Source organism: Nicotiana tabacum, chromosome 9 (genome assembly GCF_000715075.1).
Source record: "Nicotiana tabacum cultivar K326 chromosome 9, ASM71507v2, whole genome shotgun sequence".
Taxonomy (NCBI): domain Eukaryota; kingdom Viridiplantae; phylum Streptophyta; class Magnoliopsida; order Solanales; family Solanaceae; genus Nicotiana; species Nicotiana tabacum.
Genome location: NC_134088.1, coordinates 93600918 through 93618521, shown reverse-complemented (window position 1 = coordinate 93618521; position 17604 = coordinate 93600918). Strand labels below are relative to the sequence as shown.

The window sequence follows — 17604 nt, the reverse complement described above, 5'->3', positions numbered from 1 at the left end:
AAGATGATGTGCAATTTCCACATAGAATTTGTCCGTCGAGCTAATTTACAGGTTAGGCTTGTCACAAACATCATAGGCACGCTGCTTTCTAAAAAAATTGAGTTACTCTAGATATAAATCACGAAAAGCTTAAAATCAAGTAATAATTCATATTATGTGTCATTTACATAAACTTTTCCCATTTGTTTGGTTAGTTAATTTTCAATGGGGGAAGTTTTTAATCTCAATTATTACTAATCGATTTATTTAAGCATAGTTAATTTATGTAATTTTACCTTTATTTTATGTAACTAAAGATAATTACCAACATACAGCGATTACGGATAAATTTTTCCTGCACGTGGTAGGTTTTTTCTAATTAATATAAGAAACACAAACCAATTATAATGGTATGTTAGTAAACCTATAAACCAAAATCAAACAGCTATAAAACTGAATTTCCGATATAGATTCTTGTCATTTTTAAATTTAGATTTAGGTTTTTATTTAGATTTAGCGGGAACCTATTTTATTTGGAAGAAGGGGAAAAAGAAAGCGGTATTAAACCAAACGACTGTATGCTTTTTCACTATAATTGATCACAATATCAAGAGGGCAAATGCATCACAAGAGCCAACACCAACACCAAATCCAAAGTACATTTACTGTTCTCTTTTTTTTCATCTCTTTCTTTTTTATTCAGTCAAATCTCTCCCACCACCCTACAGCGAGGGAGAAGAAACAAACTGTCTTGGTAAGCTAAAAAGGTCTCTCTCTTCAAAAGGAGAAGTCCACTCCCGAGAACCACCAGCCGACGATTCTGCTGTACTTGCTCCATCGTGCAACCCGGGAATCGGTATACCAATCCCATTGCGCAGATCAGGTCTTATGGTAGACTTTACAGCGAGTCCAGGGGTAAATGAATCATATTTACGAGCATGGTTTTGCATAAAAGAGTTCATTGTTGGCCACATACCACCTGTTCTCGACGACAATGAGCCGCGATCTAAACTCCAGTCTATGTTGGCGTAATCTAGCTGCTGCAGCATTGAGCCACCGCCGGTGTTCCAGTCAACAGGAGACGATGGCCCAGAAGTACCATTGGTGCCCAACCCGGAGAAGAGTCCAAGTGAGGAAGCTGCAGCAATTGTTTGTGTCTGGGATGCACCTGTGTTACTCCACAAACTATTTCCCCGGTTAGATCCTGGTGATTCGAGTGTGCCATTGCTGGAAACAAATTGCTCTGGATGCGGGTGCTGTTGATAATGAAGCCGGTTATACAATTGGTTAGTGCTGACACCATTCATGCTCAGGCTTCTTGTGCACGGAATATGTGGAATCATACCATTGGGTGTCATTGTTTCAGCAATATTACTAGGATACCACGACACTGCTGTTCCTGGAGGAGATGAGCTTACATTTGAGGTGGGAGTGTGCCTGGCATTGACAGACTGGGGTCGTTGCATGACTATAACTGGTTCTCTCACAGTTCCTATCTGTAGATTCTTCAATTCATTTCCAACAGCCACATAACGAGCTTCTGTCTTGGGCGGTGGAGGTGATGCCTGCAAAGAAGATGCCAAAGAATAGGAAACAGAAGGATTTGATCCTCCATTTGGCCACCTTTTATCAACAGGTACTGACACTTGTGGTGACATGGCCCAGTCCAATTTTGGCGGAACCCTTTTCAGCAATGGTATGTTTTTGCTCCCAGGATCCAAAGGAGGCCCTGCTGCGGCAGCAACTTTAGTATAATTGAAGTCTTTCTCATCTCTCTTTGCTGGTATTGTACTAGATAATGAAGGTTTTACAGGTACTCTTGTTAGAATCTGGCCGGTGGCAATTGGTAGCTTGCCATTACCCACAGTAGGAGGATCGCCAGTTTCTTCTGGCTTGGACGGAACAGAGGCGGGCTCCTGCTTTTGTGATCTCAAAGTCTCTTCAGCCTTTTCAAGATCACCCTCGCAGGCAACTACTGCTCTTTCAACCTCCTGCTTGGAGCACTTATATCTAATTTCCATGTGCGCGATGCGAGCAAGCTCTTCTGATATGTCAATTTTCAAATTACCCCCAGTATCAAGATTGTGTTCCTTGTCTTTGTTTGCTTCTTCGCCTCCTTCAAATAACCATGCTACTGACTCTTCTACTCTGCCTTCATTCAGAATAAGAGCCATAGTTGACCGTTCCAAGGAGAACCCCATAGCCACAAGCTGCTGAGCAAGTGCTTCCAGCTTTCTTGACATGAGATAGCCACTACACTTTTCATGCAACTCTTGTGCTCGCTTCTCCTTCTGACGTTGATGCTTCCTCTCATTTTTCTGACGGATTTTTTCCCGCTTGTCATTATCAGCACCAGGTAATATCTCTTGTCGGGAAGGAAGATTAGAAGTTCTCTCTTTATGATCCTCCGACTCACCAGACCAGCTACCATTATTGGAAACAGCATCATACTCTCCACCAGCTCCGAGAGAGTGCCCACTAGGGTCATCTGTCTCATCAATGTTTCTGAAACGACCATTGACATGAAGAGCAGCATTCGAAGTCACAGGAGCTGTGTCAAGTGTATGGAATGTCCCCAGAAGAGGATTGTATCCACTAGTGGGAACCCCACCGCCTGCATTTGCACTTGAAGGCTTTGAAGCAACTTTGGGTGGTTCCTTGCTCATCTTTTTATCCTTTGACTTGGACCTAGCTGCCGGAGACATTACTGCAGCTTCTAATTCCAAAACCTATAGCAGTTGGGAGCTGTCAGGTCAGCAAATAACTAAAGCAACTTCAAGCAGACAAGGTAAATTTTAAATATATATTAGATACTCATTATTTTATCGGTAGGAGCAAAGAACCAAGCTATTTAACTTTTTGAACCAACGCATTTCAGCAAAAAAAAAATGTATCAAGCTTCTCTCTTCTTTTTTTTACAAGTTTGAAGAGAAAAGTATCTTTCTGAAGTGCAGAGCTCAAAGGAAAGGATAATACAACAGTCTCAATGAAGGGTAGATGATAGTAGAGGCCTGCACCCATCCCAATCTATAGTAACATCAAAGACAATGATATTGGATTATAAACAGAAGTTCTTTGATTTCCTAGGTTCGTATTGACATCTCAATATCAACTATAGAAAAGAAGACAAGATATGATTACAAATGAGAATGGACAACACCTAGTCGCCAAATAATTTTAAGATCTTTGCCTAGAAAAAAAAACTCAGTTTTAGCTAGCCAACCAAGTGCCAAATGTCCACAATGGCATTTCAACAGGCCATATTTAATTCATAGCAATCAGAAAAGCAAGCTTAAAGTTTCAAATAGTTGATAATTCAAAAGTTTCAAATAGTTGATAATTCAAAGGATATAGGCTAAAACATTGTCCAAAATCACATGAGGAAAGGAAAAATGACCTACTAGAACATGAGAAAACCCGAACATATGTTATTACAGTATATTTTCATCAATTATTTAAACTTGAAGAAAAGATAATTATCTGACAAAAGGAATTCTACTGAATGTGGTGCTAGTGGCAGCATGGTCATAAAACAAGAAAAGAGATAGTCTCACCACAATCAGAGTGCAAAATTAAGCAAATAAACATAACACGTGAAAGAGCTAAGCCAACAAGAAAACCAAGGCCCAATATAGGTAATTGATAGATGAACATCCATCCAGGTAACCCAACTTACAAGCATGGGTTACCGTCGGTTTTGTTTCTACTTTATCAAGAAACTCTTTGGGTTTGTCTCTGTCACCCTTTGTTTTGTGCCCTTCAACAGTTGTATGTTTAATGTTACTTCCAAATATATCTATCCCCCCCAACCGCGGGGGAGGGGGGGGGGAGAACCAGAGAGAGAGAGAGAGAGAGATGTATGTAACTAAGCTGTTCCACTGTCTTTAATGGCTCACTTGTACTTAAAATTAGCAAAAATGCGCAGTAAGACGTGTGCTTTCACCTTAGGCACACCTTTATTTTCCTTTTACTAACACTAATGACTCACTAGGTTAGTCACAAAATGGGATTTTAATATATAAAAAGTTCATTAGATCACGAATCTAACAAGAATCGCTTGACGGAGGTAGTGGCGATAAGGCTTTTCTTTTTCTTTCTTTTCCAGTATACCACTATGCAAGCAAAGCAAAATAACATAAATTTTTTATAAGGACAATTGAACATAAATCAAACCAAATGCGAGGAGACAAGTAAGATCGTTGAAATTATAAGAGTCGTAGATCATCTGGCTGGTAGAACCTAAGTTGCTCAGACTCTTCACTTTCGGTGCCGCACCCATGTCGACATGACGTTGGTGTTGGTGTGGGATCCGTAACCGAAGTCCGGAACTGGTCAACCGATTTTTGGGTAATTTGACCAAAATCGACGGAAAAATTCGGCACAGATACAATAATTTTTGAAATCAAAACAAAAGTTATAGTGAAATTGAAGAAAATAAAATACCTTTTATATAGAAATTCTATGTCAGTCCTTTTCCTTTTATCTCCTTCTCGGATTCTCCTCTTGATCAATATTTTCTCCTTCTCGGAATACGTTGTAAGTTTTTCACAAATGTCTCATAATATAGACATATTTTTATAAATCTATTTTCAGATATTTGAATTATTTTTAGTCAAATCCCCGCACCCATATTTGTACTTGGATTTGTAACCCCGAATCTTGAAATTTAGATCATGAAGGATCTGACCTCTAGATTCTCACTTGTATCGGACATCTGCACCTGAGTCCGAGCAACAGGGTAGAACCAATAAACATCTTCACCATCTTCTAGTGTCAAATTATAATCCCATTCTATCTCTCCCTCGTTACGAACAAAAAAGTGGGGCTGCGACTTTGGTATCTTAGAAAAAGGACCCATCAAACTTGCTCAAAGGAATAGCCTTATATTTGCTAATATTGGCTTGTCCAAATCCCTTAACTAGCACCCCCAATTGACAAGAACAGTCACAACTTATAACATGAGCCCCAACAATGTCTTACATGGACCAAAAGCTAGATAAAGTGCTCTAGAATGGTAGACTAGTATTAAGAGCTCACATATTTTATACTCAATCACCATCCTCATGTTGTTACAAATTCAACCTTAAAATATGTCATATGCAGACACTGATTTACCCTCTCTGTAAAGTTATCTTATAGATGTACTCCTATCCAACTTTTTCTTAAAGTTGGCCCCTTCTTTACATCAATAACATTCTTTCAGTTACCTATCAAAAACAAAATATATATGCAGACACTGATTTATACTATTCTCACTCGATTTAGAAGCATAGCTTAACAACAGAAAAGACACTTAAATGCGCTGAACAGGGGAAGTTTCAGGAATGTGGATTTTCCTCTCAAAAGTAAGAAATGCAGAGAGATTGATTAAATTACAATTATTATTATTTATTTATTTTGGTCAAGAGAATTTAAATTATAATCTTTTTTACAAATATAAACCAGTGTTATCAAAAGCGAAAAGCGCAAAAAAGCTCTAAGGTTTGTTGGGGCTTTAAGCGCAAAGCGCAAATAAAGCGTGGGCTTGAATGAAGAAACGCGCAAATGGAGAAAAACTACAAATATGTATGTATACTCCAAGACTAATATCTATAAGCATGAATACCAAATATATGGACAAAGAAATTGAAGAAAGTTTACAATAAAGTGAAATATCAATTGTTTAGTGTCGCCTCTACCGAATTACGCTCGTTAGCAAGGAAAAGTATGTCTTAGAGCCTTGATGACAACACTGAAGCGCCAATTAAGCGAGGCGAAGCACTCAACATGTTTTGAGCCTCGCTTCAGGGTTTAAGCGCGCTTTAATCACGCCTTTGATAACACTGATACAAACAGAAACTGAAAGGATACAGCTGAGGGACGAACAATGTAAATCTCATGCATGGTCAAAGTACTTATTTATTTTATCAGTAAAGTCCATGTCATTATTTAACACTCCATTAAACAAGCAAATACGAGGGATTGATAAAGTTTCACTTTTATTTTTTCCAGAATATCCTTTGCAATTACAGGTACACCAAAACCAAACCAAAGCAAGCCCTTGCCACTTCTATAATTAGAAAACATAGCATGTCGTAAATCTTCACACTCCACGTACGCAGAAAATTTTGTAAGCGGTGTCGAAATTTATAGAAGAACTGGAATATAACTTTGATTATCATACTTTTAGACAAGAAATAGCCTTAGTCTATTGGTTTTGTTGAGTTTTAAGTTATAAAAAGTCGTGATTCCAATTCTAATTCATCACAATTTTTAACCACAAAGGCTCTCTCAAATATTTGCAAAAGAAAAATGTGCTAGCTGAGGTTTGAACCTTTGACCTCTCTTAGAGCAAAATCAAGCACATAACCAACACACCAAGACACAATTTATGTCAAGTGGTGTCATTTTATCATACTTATCTGTTTTAGTGCAGTATTAATACATATATTTAGTAAAATTTTCCGACAAAGCGGTGTCGCGTGACACCGCTTCGGTAAGCGTGCATCCGCCCCTGCTCACACTCAAGTTCTTACAGCCATTTACAAATTCCTCAATGTCCCATAGGTCAAAAAATTATCTCTTTCTCTCCATGTGTGTGTGTATAACAATCCAGATTGAGCTATTAAAAACGTCATGTTATGACTTTATATCAAGTCAAACTGCCAACATATTTCATTGGCAGAAGCCTCTGAAGATGTGTACACTATTGGCTTTACCTCTAGTCAAAATCAATAGCAGCAGTTATCCTTTTCTTTTTTGTCCTTTTCTAAGTAATTAGCAATTATCCTTGATTCCTTTCTTTTCCATTGCCGGATGCATATGAACTTTGAAGAAATGAAAAGCACACTGAAGTAATATACATACTGACTTCAACATTATAATCAAAAACACCAAACTGTCTTACAACCATAGAATCAGATCTTAAGAGGAAACGAATATTCTCCACATCCCCAAAGTGGCTGTCTGTTATCTTGCATTTACTCTAGTAAGTTCCTTAAACATTTCTTTTTCTATTTTTATAGCAGCAAAAATACTTCCCTATGCATCATGGCTAAGAATAAATCACTTGTCACCTTGATTTATCTTTCAAATGTATTACTAAAATTTAAACTGCTTGCAACTTATAGTACGTTTTGCAAATTTACAATCCCTAAACATGGTTTGCATCTATTCGAGCTAAAACAAAAAAGCACTCAATTGACCAAAAACAAGATAGCACTCTAAACTATGGAAGCCAACATTCCCTTATAATTTTACTATCAGATAGAATGACACAGCACAAAAGAGAGGTGAAAATTGGTCTTCTTCAAATGACTGCCAGAACGCTCAATCCATTTCTCAATATCAAATTTCCCTTACTTTTTTATGACATGGTGTTTGGGCCAGCTTGCGTACACCTCGACCATTCCACCGGGTGACTGATATCTCCCACCACCAGTAGAGGTACCGATCAAATTTCCAATTTGACACAATAATTCTCATAAATCAATCAATAATGCGCACATAGACAAACCCCCCTCCCACCCCCACCCCAATGCATTTCTTCAGCTAAAGAAACATAATCATATACCTCTATATACATATAAACTCAAACATCACCCAATACAAAACACACAAATGCAAGCGTCCTCACTCCCATAGCATCAAAACACGAATTCCACTCTCCATTCCACAAATCTAGCAACTCCTCAACTACAACAACAAATCCCAAACCCTAGAACACAAAATTCAAAAGATTGCGAAAAAATTTAGAAGACAAACAAATTCGTATAATTCACCAAATGGGCATGCAAAACAACGAAACAATTCAGAAGAATATCACAATCAGAAGCTCTAATAAAGACCGATCATAAGAAGACAAAAAGGGCGCGGGGGTGGGGGGAGTGGGAAATGGGAAAGGGAAATATGAACGTACCTGTAACGGAAGAGAAAGGGGCGGATCGATCGAGGAAAACGGTGTGTGGGCGGTGAGAAAGAAGAAGAATGAGAAAACGCGGGGAGAGAGAGAGAGAGAGACGCAGAGAGATTGGAAAAATTGGATATAGACAGACAGAAAGGGAAAGGAGAGAGAGAGAGTATGTAATACGAGGCTGAAATGAAAACTGAATCAACGGAATTAGGGTTTTTTTCTTTCACTTGTACAATATAAAAATTGGATTAGGAATTGGATTTTTCTAATTTTTGGAATTTGGGGGAAAGATGGGGGAGAGATGGAGAGTAGTATTAGAAGCTATTCATCATTAAATAATATATGTATAAAGTTATACGGAAATATATATATTATTTTATGCAATATAGAATATAAAATAAGAGTCGTGTAATAGATATGTAAGTAATTCATATATAACAATTATTTTAAAAGTAAGTAAATCATGTGTAATAATCATTTCATTATTAATCAAACCATAACAATCCTTTCATATTAATCATCACATACAAATCATTAATTATTAATTACTATATAACCAATTTGTACATTATAACCCTCACATAATTAGTAAGTGAACCAAATAATCCCTAAATGAAGAGAAAAAAAGTAACAAACATTGTTCTTTTTTCTTCCTTCTTCTTTTTCCCTTTTGTGTAGAGTCAAATAGACTGAGTAGCATATTATATCAAATTAAGTATGAAATGCTCCCTTATCCAAAAATAAAATAAAATTATATTTACAAATTCCAACATCTTATTATTAAAGTAATAATAAATACAAACGGTGAAGTTGACATGGAGTAGTACTACAACACATACATCTTATATATATATAAAAATTTGTCATTAAAAGTTTCAACTATAAATCGATCTTTTATTTATTGTTGAAACCTTCAGTAACAAACCTTTTAAATTATCTCACTTTCTTTCTCCTAGCAGAAAAAGTGTGCCTAGAACTCCTTGACTGCTTGTGCCTAAACTCCATTGTTTCCAAGGAGCACTAAACTTGGTAAAAAAAACAACCTACTTTTTACCATTTCGCCGAATAAAAAAAATTGATATGCATTATATTGAATGTGTTAAATATTTTACATATTTGAGAGTGAGGGTGATTTGGTAATTTAGGAATTCCAAATAATTCTTCATATAATAGTATCTTTCTTTGCAAGAATATGATTTTATGGTTATTTTTTATGTTATTTATTTTGTAGTTTGTGACATATGTGGATGCAACCCCACACAATATTTCGGGATAAATATATAGCAGAGTGATAATAATAAGAATAAAGACAAAAATAAAGGTAAAGTAGTAGAGATCTTACTTATGTAGCTCCATATGAATAGTAAAGAAAAAGTTAAAGACCCTTGAGCCATATAGAAAGTGTACCAGTGCGAACAATTTAAATAAAAATCATATAGTTTTCTTATGATCAAACGACTATGAGTTCCTTCCCATTTATTACTAAGATAAGATCGTGTTATGACCCAAAACTATCAACCATACACAGTCATGAGCTCCAAAATATAAGTACAAGTCTGTAATACAAAGTACAATACTATTTGAATGAAAATAACAGTACTAAATGAAAAGAGACGCCAAGACAGTGGTCGAGATACAGCTCTACCTCGTCTCTCAAAGATAATCTCAGCAACAAGTCACAGTTATTGATGGCTCGGTCCAACACTTGGATCTGCATAATTAAGTGCAGAGTGTAGTATAAGTATAATCGGCCGCATATACTAAGCAAGTATCATAACTAACCTCGGCGAAGCAATAGAAGCAAGAATTATTAGTGATACTCGTTATTCACCTGTACAGTTCATAATTCTAACAAGTACAAAACAATAATATGATCAAGTCATGAACCACAAATAAAATTCGCCTTGGTGCACACAACAACTTAACATACTCTACTCGGTCAATAATCCAGCATATAAAGAAGATATGTAAATAAAACAGGTAAACCACCAAGGAAACTACAAGTAAAGAAGAAATGCAATAACCGAATAAAATCACAGATCAACTTTTCTCATACCGCATATACACCATCAACATAGAAACATGAGAGAGTGGCCCTAGGAGTCGCACGACGTATTCACGTGCTAATAATCACAACCGCACAGCGCATTCACGTGCCAATAATCACAAATGCACGACATATTCACGTGCCAATAATTATAACCGCATAGCGTATTCATGTGCCAATAATCACAATTGCATGGCCAATTCACGTGCTACCCGCAATCCATAACACACAGAAGGCAGATATACAAGATTATATGTACATGATCAATGAATATCAAATTTCATACTCCTGGACTGATATAAGTAACATGCTAAAGTGTATACATGTACAAAGTGTGTTATCATAGCTCAAGTCAGGCAATTTATGTTCAATCCGGAGATTAACCTTTATCTAACCTCAAACATAGTTCAAATAGCTCACAAAAGGGGTACAAATATAAGAAATATCACAGCATGAAACTTAGCAATCAATTCAAGGCATATCATAGCCTAAGCACTACCCCGAGCATGAATAATACCTCGGTGCATGCAAATGAGTTCAACCCCATATATGTGCCCCACCCATAGTACGTAGCTATCACAAACAACTCAGATAACTAGTGCCTCGACCAAGTTTGGTAAGATACTTACCTCAAGCAAGCCAAATTAGTACTCTATAAATCCCTTACCGCATGAATCAACATCCGGACGACTTGAATCCAACCAAAACAACTTAATAATATCAATAAAAATCATAGAAAATAACCCCAAATAATAAAGCTATGATTTTGATTCAAATACGCAAAGTCAACCCGAAAAGTCAACCCCTGGCCCGTCCCAAAACCCGACAAAACTCACAAATCCCCAACATGTGATATTAGTCCCAATATATGTGTTTCATCCAAATCCAACCTCAAATCAACCCTCAAATCACTAAATTTCACTCTCCAAAATCATAGTAAAAGACCCTCATATTCTCATTTTGGATTCTTTGTTTTAGAGCAAATATCAATAATAGATTCAAGTACAAGTCGTAGATCCAAGTTAGAATTCCTTACCCCAATGATGTAGATAAAATCTCCTTCAAAAAATTCCCAAACTCGAGTTGTGTATCTCCCAAAATGATAAAATGAAGTTTATGTACGAAATAAGGCTTAAATAGAGAAGGCTGAAATTTCAGCACCTGGCATCGTTCCTGGGATTCGCACAACGCACACCCTTAAGGAAATCCCATCTGAGGTTGCGCCTGAGGTTCACGCAATGCTAGCCTTAAGGCAAACCTCAGCAACCTGATGCCCAAATTTCTACAATTTAACTATTTCAAAACCTCTCTCGAACACCCCAAAACTCACTCGAGCCCCTCAGGACCCCGTCCGATCATACCAACCAATCCTGAAATATAATACGAACCTACTCGAGGTCTCAAATAATATAAAAAAAAATATCAAAATCACGAATCCCACCTCAATTCAAGCCTAAGGAACTAATCCAAATATCCAATTTTAAAACTTGCGCTGAACATATGTAAACAACTCGGAATGACCTCTATTTTTGCATGCATGTCTTAAATAACACAACCGAAATATTCCATCTCCCGAAACCAAAATCCGAACGCGATATCATCAAAGTCAACTCTCGGTCATACATATCCATCTTCCAAGCCATTAATTTTTTAATTTTCGGCAAATAGAACCAAATCAACCTAGGAACCTCCAAATCCAAATCCGAACATATGCCTAAGTTCAAAATCATCATACGAACCTATTGAAATCATCAAAACACCATTCAGAAGTTGCCTATACAAAAGTCAAACTATGATCAATCCTCACAACATAAGCCTCAAACCAAGGGATTAAGTGTCCCAATTCAATCGAAAACTCCCCCGAAACCAAACCAACCACCCCGACAATTCACATAACGACAAAAACACATATGTAAAGCATCAAATAGAGGAAACAAGGCTAAAACATACAAAACGACTGGCCAGATCGTTACATTCTCATCCTCTTAGACAAACATTCATCCTCGAACGAGTCTAGAATCATACTTGGGTATCAAAAAGGTGAGGATATCTGCTTCGTATCTCCTGTTCGGTATCCCAAGTAGCCTCCTCAACGGCTAACCTTTCCAATGAACCTTCACCAATGTTATATTCTTCGACCTCAACTTCTGAACATGTCGGTCTAAAATGGCCATCGGCTCTACACCATAAGTCAAATTCTCGTACAACTGCACCGTGATGAAATCTAATACATGTTATGGATACCCAAACTACTTTCGGAGCATGAAAACGTGAGACACTCGGTGAACTCCCAATAAACTAGGTGGAAAGACAAGTATATAGGCCACCTACCCAACTCTCTCTAGTATCTCAAAAGGACCAATATACCAAGAGCTCAACTTCCCCTTCTTCCCAAACCTCAGCATACCCTTCATGGGCGAAACTCTAAGTAGAACCTTCTCACCCATCATATATGCCCTATCACGAGCCTTCATGTTTGCATAACTCTTCTGTATGGATTGCGTTGTGTGAAGCCGGTCCTAAATCAACTTCACCTTCTCCAAAAGCATCACGGACAAAATAAGTGCCCTACAACCTAGCTTCCCCAGGCTCAGACCAACCAACCAGAGAACGACGTCGCCTCCCATGTAAGGCCTCAGACGGATCCATTTGAATACCCGACTGATAGTTGTTGTTGTAGGAAAATTCAGCTAACGATTGGAACTGATCTCGCTGACCCCCGAAATCAATGACACATGCTCGCAACATATCCTCCAATATCTGAATAGTACGCTCGGATTATCCATCCGTCTGGGGATGAAATTCTATACTCAACTCGACCTGTGTGCCCAATTCACGTTGCAATCCTCTCCAAAAATGCAATGTTAACTGTGTGCCTCGATTTGTGATAATAGACGCGGGCACACCATGAAGACAAATAATCTCACGAAGATAAATCCGAGTCAGCTGCTCTGAAGAGTAGTAGTCATCACTGGAATGAAGTATGAAGACTTGGTCAGTCTGTCCACTGTGACCCACACAACATCAAACCTCATAAAGGTCCATGAAATCCCAACTACAAAATCCATGGTGATACGTTCCCGCTTCTACTCCAGAATATCAAACCTCTAAAGCAAACCACCAGGTCTCTAATGCTCATACTTCACCTACTAACAGTTCAAACACCAAGCAACATGCTCAATAATATCTTTCTTTATCCTCCACCACCAATCATACTGCCTTAAATCTCGGTACATCTTTGCCGTACCCAGATGAATAAAATAATACGAACTACGGGCCTCCTCAAGAATCAACTCTCATAACCCGTCCACATTCGGAACACAAATCTGACCCTAAAGCCTCAATACCCTATCATCTCCAATAGTCATCTCTGTAGCATCATAGTGCTACACCGTGTCCTTTAGGACAAGCAAGTAGGGATAATCATACTGACGCGCCTTGATACGCTCAAACAAGGATGACCGTGATACAACGCAAGCAAGAACCCTGTTAGGCTCCGATATATCCAACCTCATGAACCTGTTGGCAAAATCCTGAACATCCACACCTAAAGGCCCCTCCCTAACTGGGATATAAGTAAGACTCCCCATGCTCTCAGCCCTCCTACTCAAAGGCCGGCTACCACATTGGCCTTCCCGGAGGTGATAAAGAATGGTGATATCATAGTTCTTTAGTAGCTCTACTACCTCCGTTGCCTCAAGTTCATATCCTTTTGCTTGACTAAGTGGTGGAGACTCATGTGATCCGTGAACACCTCACAAGACACGCCATAAAGATAATGCCTCCAAATCTTGAGCGCATGAATAATGTCTGCTAACTTTAAATCGTATACTGGTAGTTCTTCTCATGAGGCTTCAAATGACGCGAAGCATACGCAATCACCTTGCCATCATACATCAACGCACACTCAATGCCAATCTGTGAAGCATCACAATAGACTGTATATAAACCCAATCCCGAAGGCAAAACCAGAACTGGAGTTATAGTCAAAGTAGTCTTGAGCTTGTGAAAGCTCTCCTCACACTAATCAGACCACCTGAATAGGGCACCCTTCTGCATCAATCTAGTCAATGAAGCTGCTATAAATGAAAACCCCTCTATAAAACGGTGATAATACCCAGCCAACCCAAGAAAACTCCGAATTTCAGTAGCATTAAACAGTCTGGTCCAACTATGAACTGCCTCAATCTTCTTAGGATCTATCTTAATCCCCTCACTGTACACCACGTGACCCAGGAACATCACCGAGTCTAACCAAAACTCACACTTGGAGAATTTAGCATATAGCTTCTTCTCCCTCAAAGTCTGGAGCACAATCCTCAAGTGCTACTCATGATTCTCCCGGTTGCGTGAATACAGAATATATCATCAATGAAAACTATTACGAAGGAATCCAAATAAGGGTAAAATATGTTGTTCATCAAGTGCATAAAAGTTGTTGGGGCATTGGTCAGCCCAAAAGACATCACCAAGAACTCATAGTGGCCATAACAGGTCCTGAAAGCCCTGATCTTTAACCGATGGTACCCTGATCTTAAGTCAATCTTCGAGAATACCTTAGCACCCTGAAGCTTATCAAATAAGTCATCAATACGCGACACTGGGTACTTGTTCTTGATAGTAGCCTTGTTTAACTACCTTTAGTCAATGCACATCATTATAGAACCATCCTTCTTCTTCACAAATAACACAGGTGCACCCCAAGGTGACACACTCGGCCTGATGAAACCCTTATCAAGCAATTCCTGTAACTGATCCTTCGATTCCTTCATCTCCACTAGTGCCATGAGATATGGTGAAATAGAGATGGGTTAGGTGCTCGGCACCAGATTAATACCAAAATTAATATCCATGTCGGGTGGCATGTCCGCCGGGTCTGCAGGATACACATTTGCAAACTCCCTTACTACTGGAACTGACTCAACAATTGGAGTATCAACACTAGGAACCTCCAAATCCAAATACGGACATATGATTAAGTCTAAAATTACCATACGAACCTATTGAAACTATCAAAATACTATTTCGGGGTCGCCTACACAAAAGTTAAACTCCGATCAATCCCCACAATATAAACCTCCAACCAAGGGAGTCTAAGTGTCCCAATTCAATCAAAAATTCCCTCGAAACAAAACCAACCACTCCAGTAAGTCACACAACGATAAATACATATATGTAAAGCATTAAATAGAGGAAACAAAGCTAAAACACGCAAAACGGTCGGCCGAGTCATTGTAGTTTGGTGTCCAATTATCCAATTAATTGCGTTAAAAGAGGTTGAAAAGACTCTAAACTACATTCTGAGATACTAGGAAATTATAGCTATCGTGAGTGGATAAGAAGTCGAGTTTTGTTACGTTTTCATTTTAATAGACTAGGTTTCAGAAAAGAGTTTGTCATAATAGGCTGCTTGGTAAGTCGGAATTGAGTAACTTCTTTACGAAATGATCCAAGTAGACGACCTTTGCATGGTCTGGCTTCAAGTTGTAGGCTGACTTCTTTGGGCAAGCCCAAGCTACTATAGTATTGACAATTAGATTTTCACTTTACAAGTCAAAGAATATCATTTAGCTTGGTTGTATCAATCATCTGTATATAGTCATTGTTGTTGATGATGTTTGAGGTTGTGGTCTTAGTTATGGAACCCTCAACGAGTCGCTTGACCATTTCTATCTTATTATGTACCTAACAAAGGGTATGTTAATTTAATGTGATTAATTGTATATCATATATTTTAAGTATTCAAGCTATCATATAACCCCAACCCTTGTATCACCTAGAATAAAACTGGCCATGGAAGCTTCCATAAATTGTGCCCAAGTCAAGCATAGGCAATGTCATTAATTAGCTTAATTTCGTAGGGTCATCCTAAGTATCAAGAACATTAAGTACCTCAATAGTGGTAAACTATATCCTATGTGACTCTCATCATTCAAGAGCAATCAAAATATGTTCTAACTCATCAATAAAGAGTTAAGAGTATGCTGAATTACATGTTGAAGAACTGTAAAGGCTCCAGCTTTAGAAAGCCCCACATGGATAGCTGAAGCACCCCTCGGCTATATGGCATAAAAAAACTCCAAGTTAATGAGATGTGTCCTGATTAATGGGAGCATGTATGTCGCGGACCCGTTTTCTGGGGGTTCGGCGAGGGCAGCAAGATAGCCTGACTACTACTATTGCTTCACCCCTAAATAAAAAACAAGCACAAAATCATGTTTTGGACCAAGGCAATCACACAAACTCAAAGGTTGGAGGGATAACGAAATGAAAGACATAAAGATGGGAGGCCAAGGCCAATTTTTGGGGTTTATCTCATATACAAAAGAAGGAAATACAAGTAAAGAGATCTGCCTTCTAACAAGGCCTAAGTATCCTATTTATACAAAAAAGGTCCACATGCAGCTAAGCTGGTTGTGGGCCCGTCCAGCCTGTGGTGCACTTCTTTATGCTGGCATCAAGTAATTTCTAGGAAGGTGTTGGCAGCCCATGTGCCAATTGACTTGTCCAGTTGCTGTGCCCCAGTTCTTGCTGGCAGACAATTGCTCCCATGTTCATAAAGATAGGATGTGGCCCTACCTATCTGTGCAACACATGCCTTTGCTGACAGCATGTTGCTTCCATGATTGTCCTGGCAGACTGTGGTCCTGCCCAGCTGTGCTGCATGTGACTTTGCTGACGAAAAGTAGCCCATAGGAGGGCCAAACAGCCTGTCGGATTGTTGCCTCCATGTGCAAAGACCTTCTGGTCTTTGGCAGCCAAGTTTGGCTCGTTTGGCAGCCCTTTAGGCGGCAAATTTGGGTGGAAAATATGCGGGTCGGTGCACTTTCCCCCACTTGAAATGGCGACGACCTTGGCGCCACAAACATTCAAGTAGTCGTGAACTTGATCTTTGAATGTCCACAATGCCTCATATTTTTCCCACGATGCCCCTTCTGGCGGTTGCCCTTTCCATCGGACAAGAAATTGGGCGCTTGAATTACCCCAACCTACTCCTTGTATCACCCGATGGTTGATAATGGCCTCGACCTTTTTGTCGACGACCGAAGAACTTGTGAAAACATTTGGTCGCCCGGATTGCCTCCGTTCCCTATCACCCTTGTCTCTACAAAGTGCCTTTAACGGACTAACATGCCTCGACCCAAGCAGTTTTCCACGTTGCTTCCTTGAATCCTCCAACTTTGGAGGTGCCATGTACAGACCCATGGCAGGCGGCTTTGCCCACGAAATGAAGTCCTTACCCTTAAGGACTTGCTGTTCATAAGGAGTCAAGGCTTTGTCCATCTTGACCTCCTTAGTCTCTGTCCTGATTGCCAAAACCGGTGCTCCCTCTTCCTTGAAGCCTTTTACGATTTGAATCGCGGACAATAGATTAATAAGTTGCGGTACCCGAACTGTCGGTACCACACACGGACCCCTTGGGTCATAAATGTAGATCTGGTTGAGAAATGGGCATATGAATGCCTTCACTGCATCCCAATAATCCAGCCCTAATACCAGATCAAACACATCCAGGGAAGCGACAAAGAAACTCATGTTTCCCCTGCCAAACTCCTAAGTTGAGCTGCACATTGCGGGCGATCCCTTTCACGTTGGTGGGTTTAGCGTTCACCGTCTTCAGTACAGAACTGCTAGGACCGAACACAAGGCCAGGTGACTTAGCCTTTGCTTCGGACACAAAATTGTG

The 17604-nt window shown here is 39.0% G+C and overlaps 1 protein-coding gene across 3 annotated transcripts; it reads right to left on the bottom strand.

The window, feature by feature from the left end:
- Window positions 1-540: 540 nt before the first annotated feature.
- Window positions 541-8082, bottom strand: LOC107759615 (uncharacterized). 3 transcript variants are annotated; one of them, XM_016577590.2, is made up of 2 exons: window positions 7877-8082; window positions 541-2708 (listed from the first exon to the last, which is right to left on the bottom strand). In XM_016577590.2, exon 2 carries the CDS (start codon window positions 2682-2684, stop codon window positions 702-704), a length of 1983 nt encoding a protein of 660 aa, XP_016433076.1. In that variant the 5' UTR covers window positions 2685-2708; window positions 7877-8082; the 3' UTR covers window positions 541-701. The 3 variants fall into 3 exon arrangements, with proteins under 3 accessions (XP_016433076.1, XP_075077965.1, XP_016433078.1); XM_075221864.1 differs by lacking the exon at window positions 7877-8082 and adding an exon at window positions 7321-7833; XM_016577592.2 differs by lacking the exon at window positions 7877-8082 and adding an exon at window positions 4423-7311.
- Between the last annotated feature and the right edge of the window lie 9522 nt (window positions 8083-17604).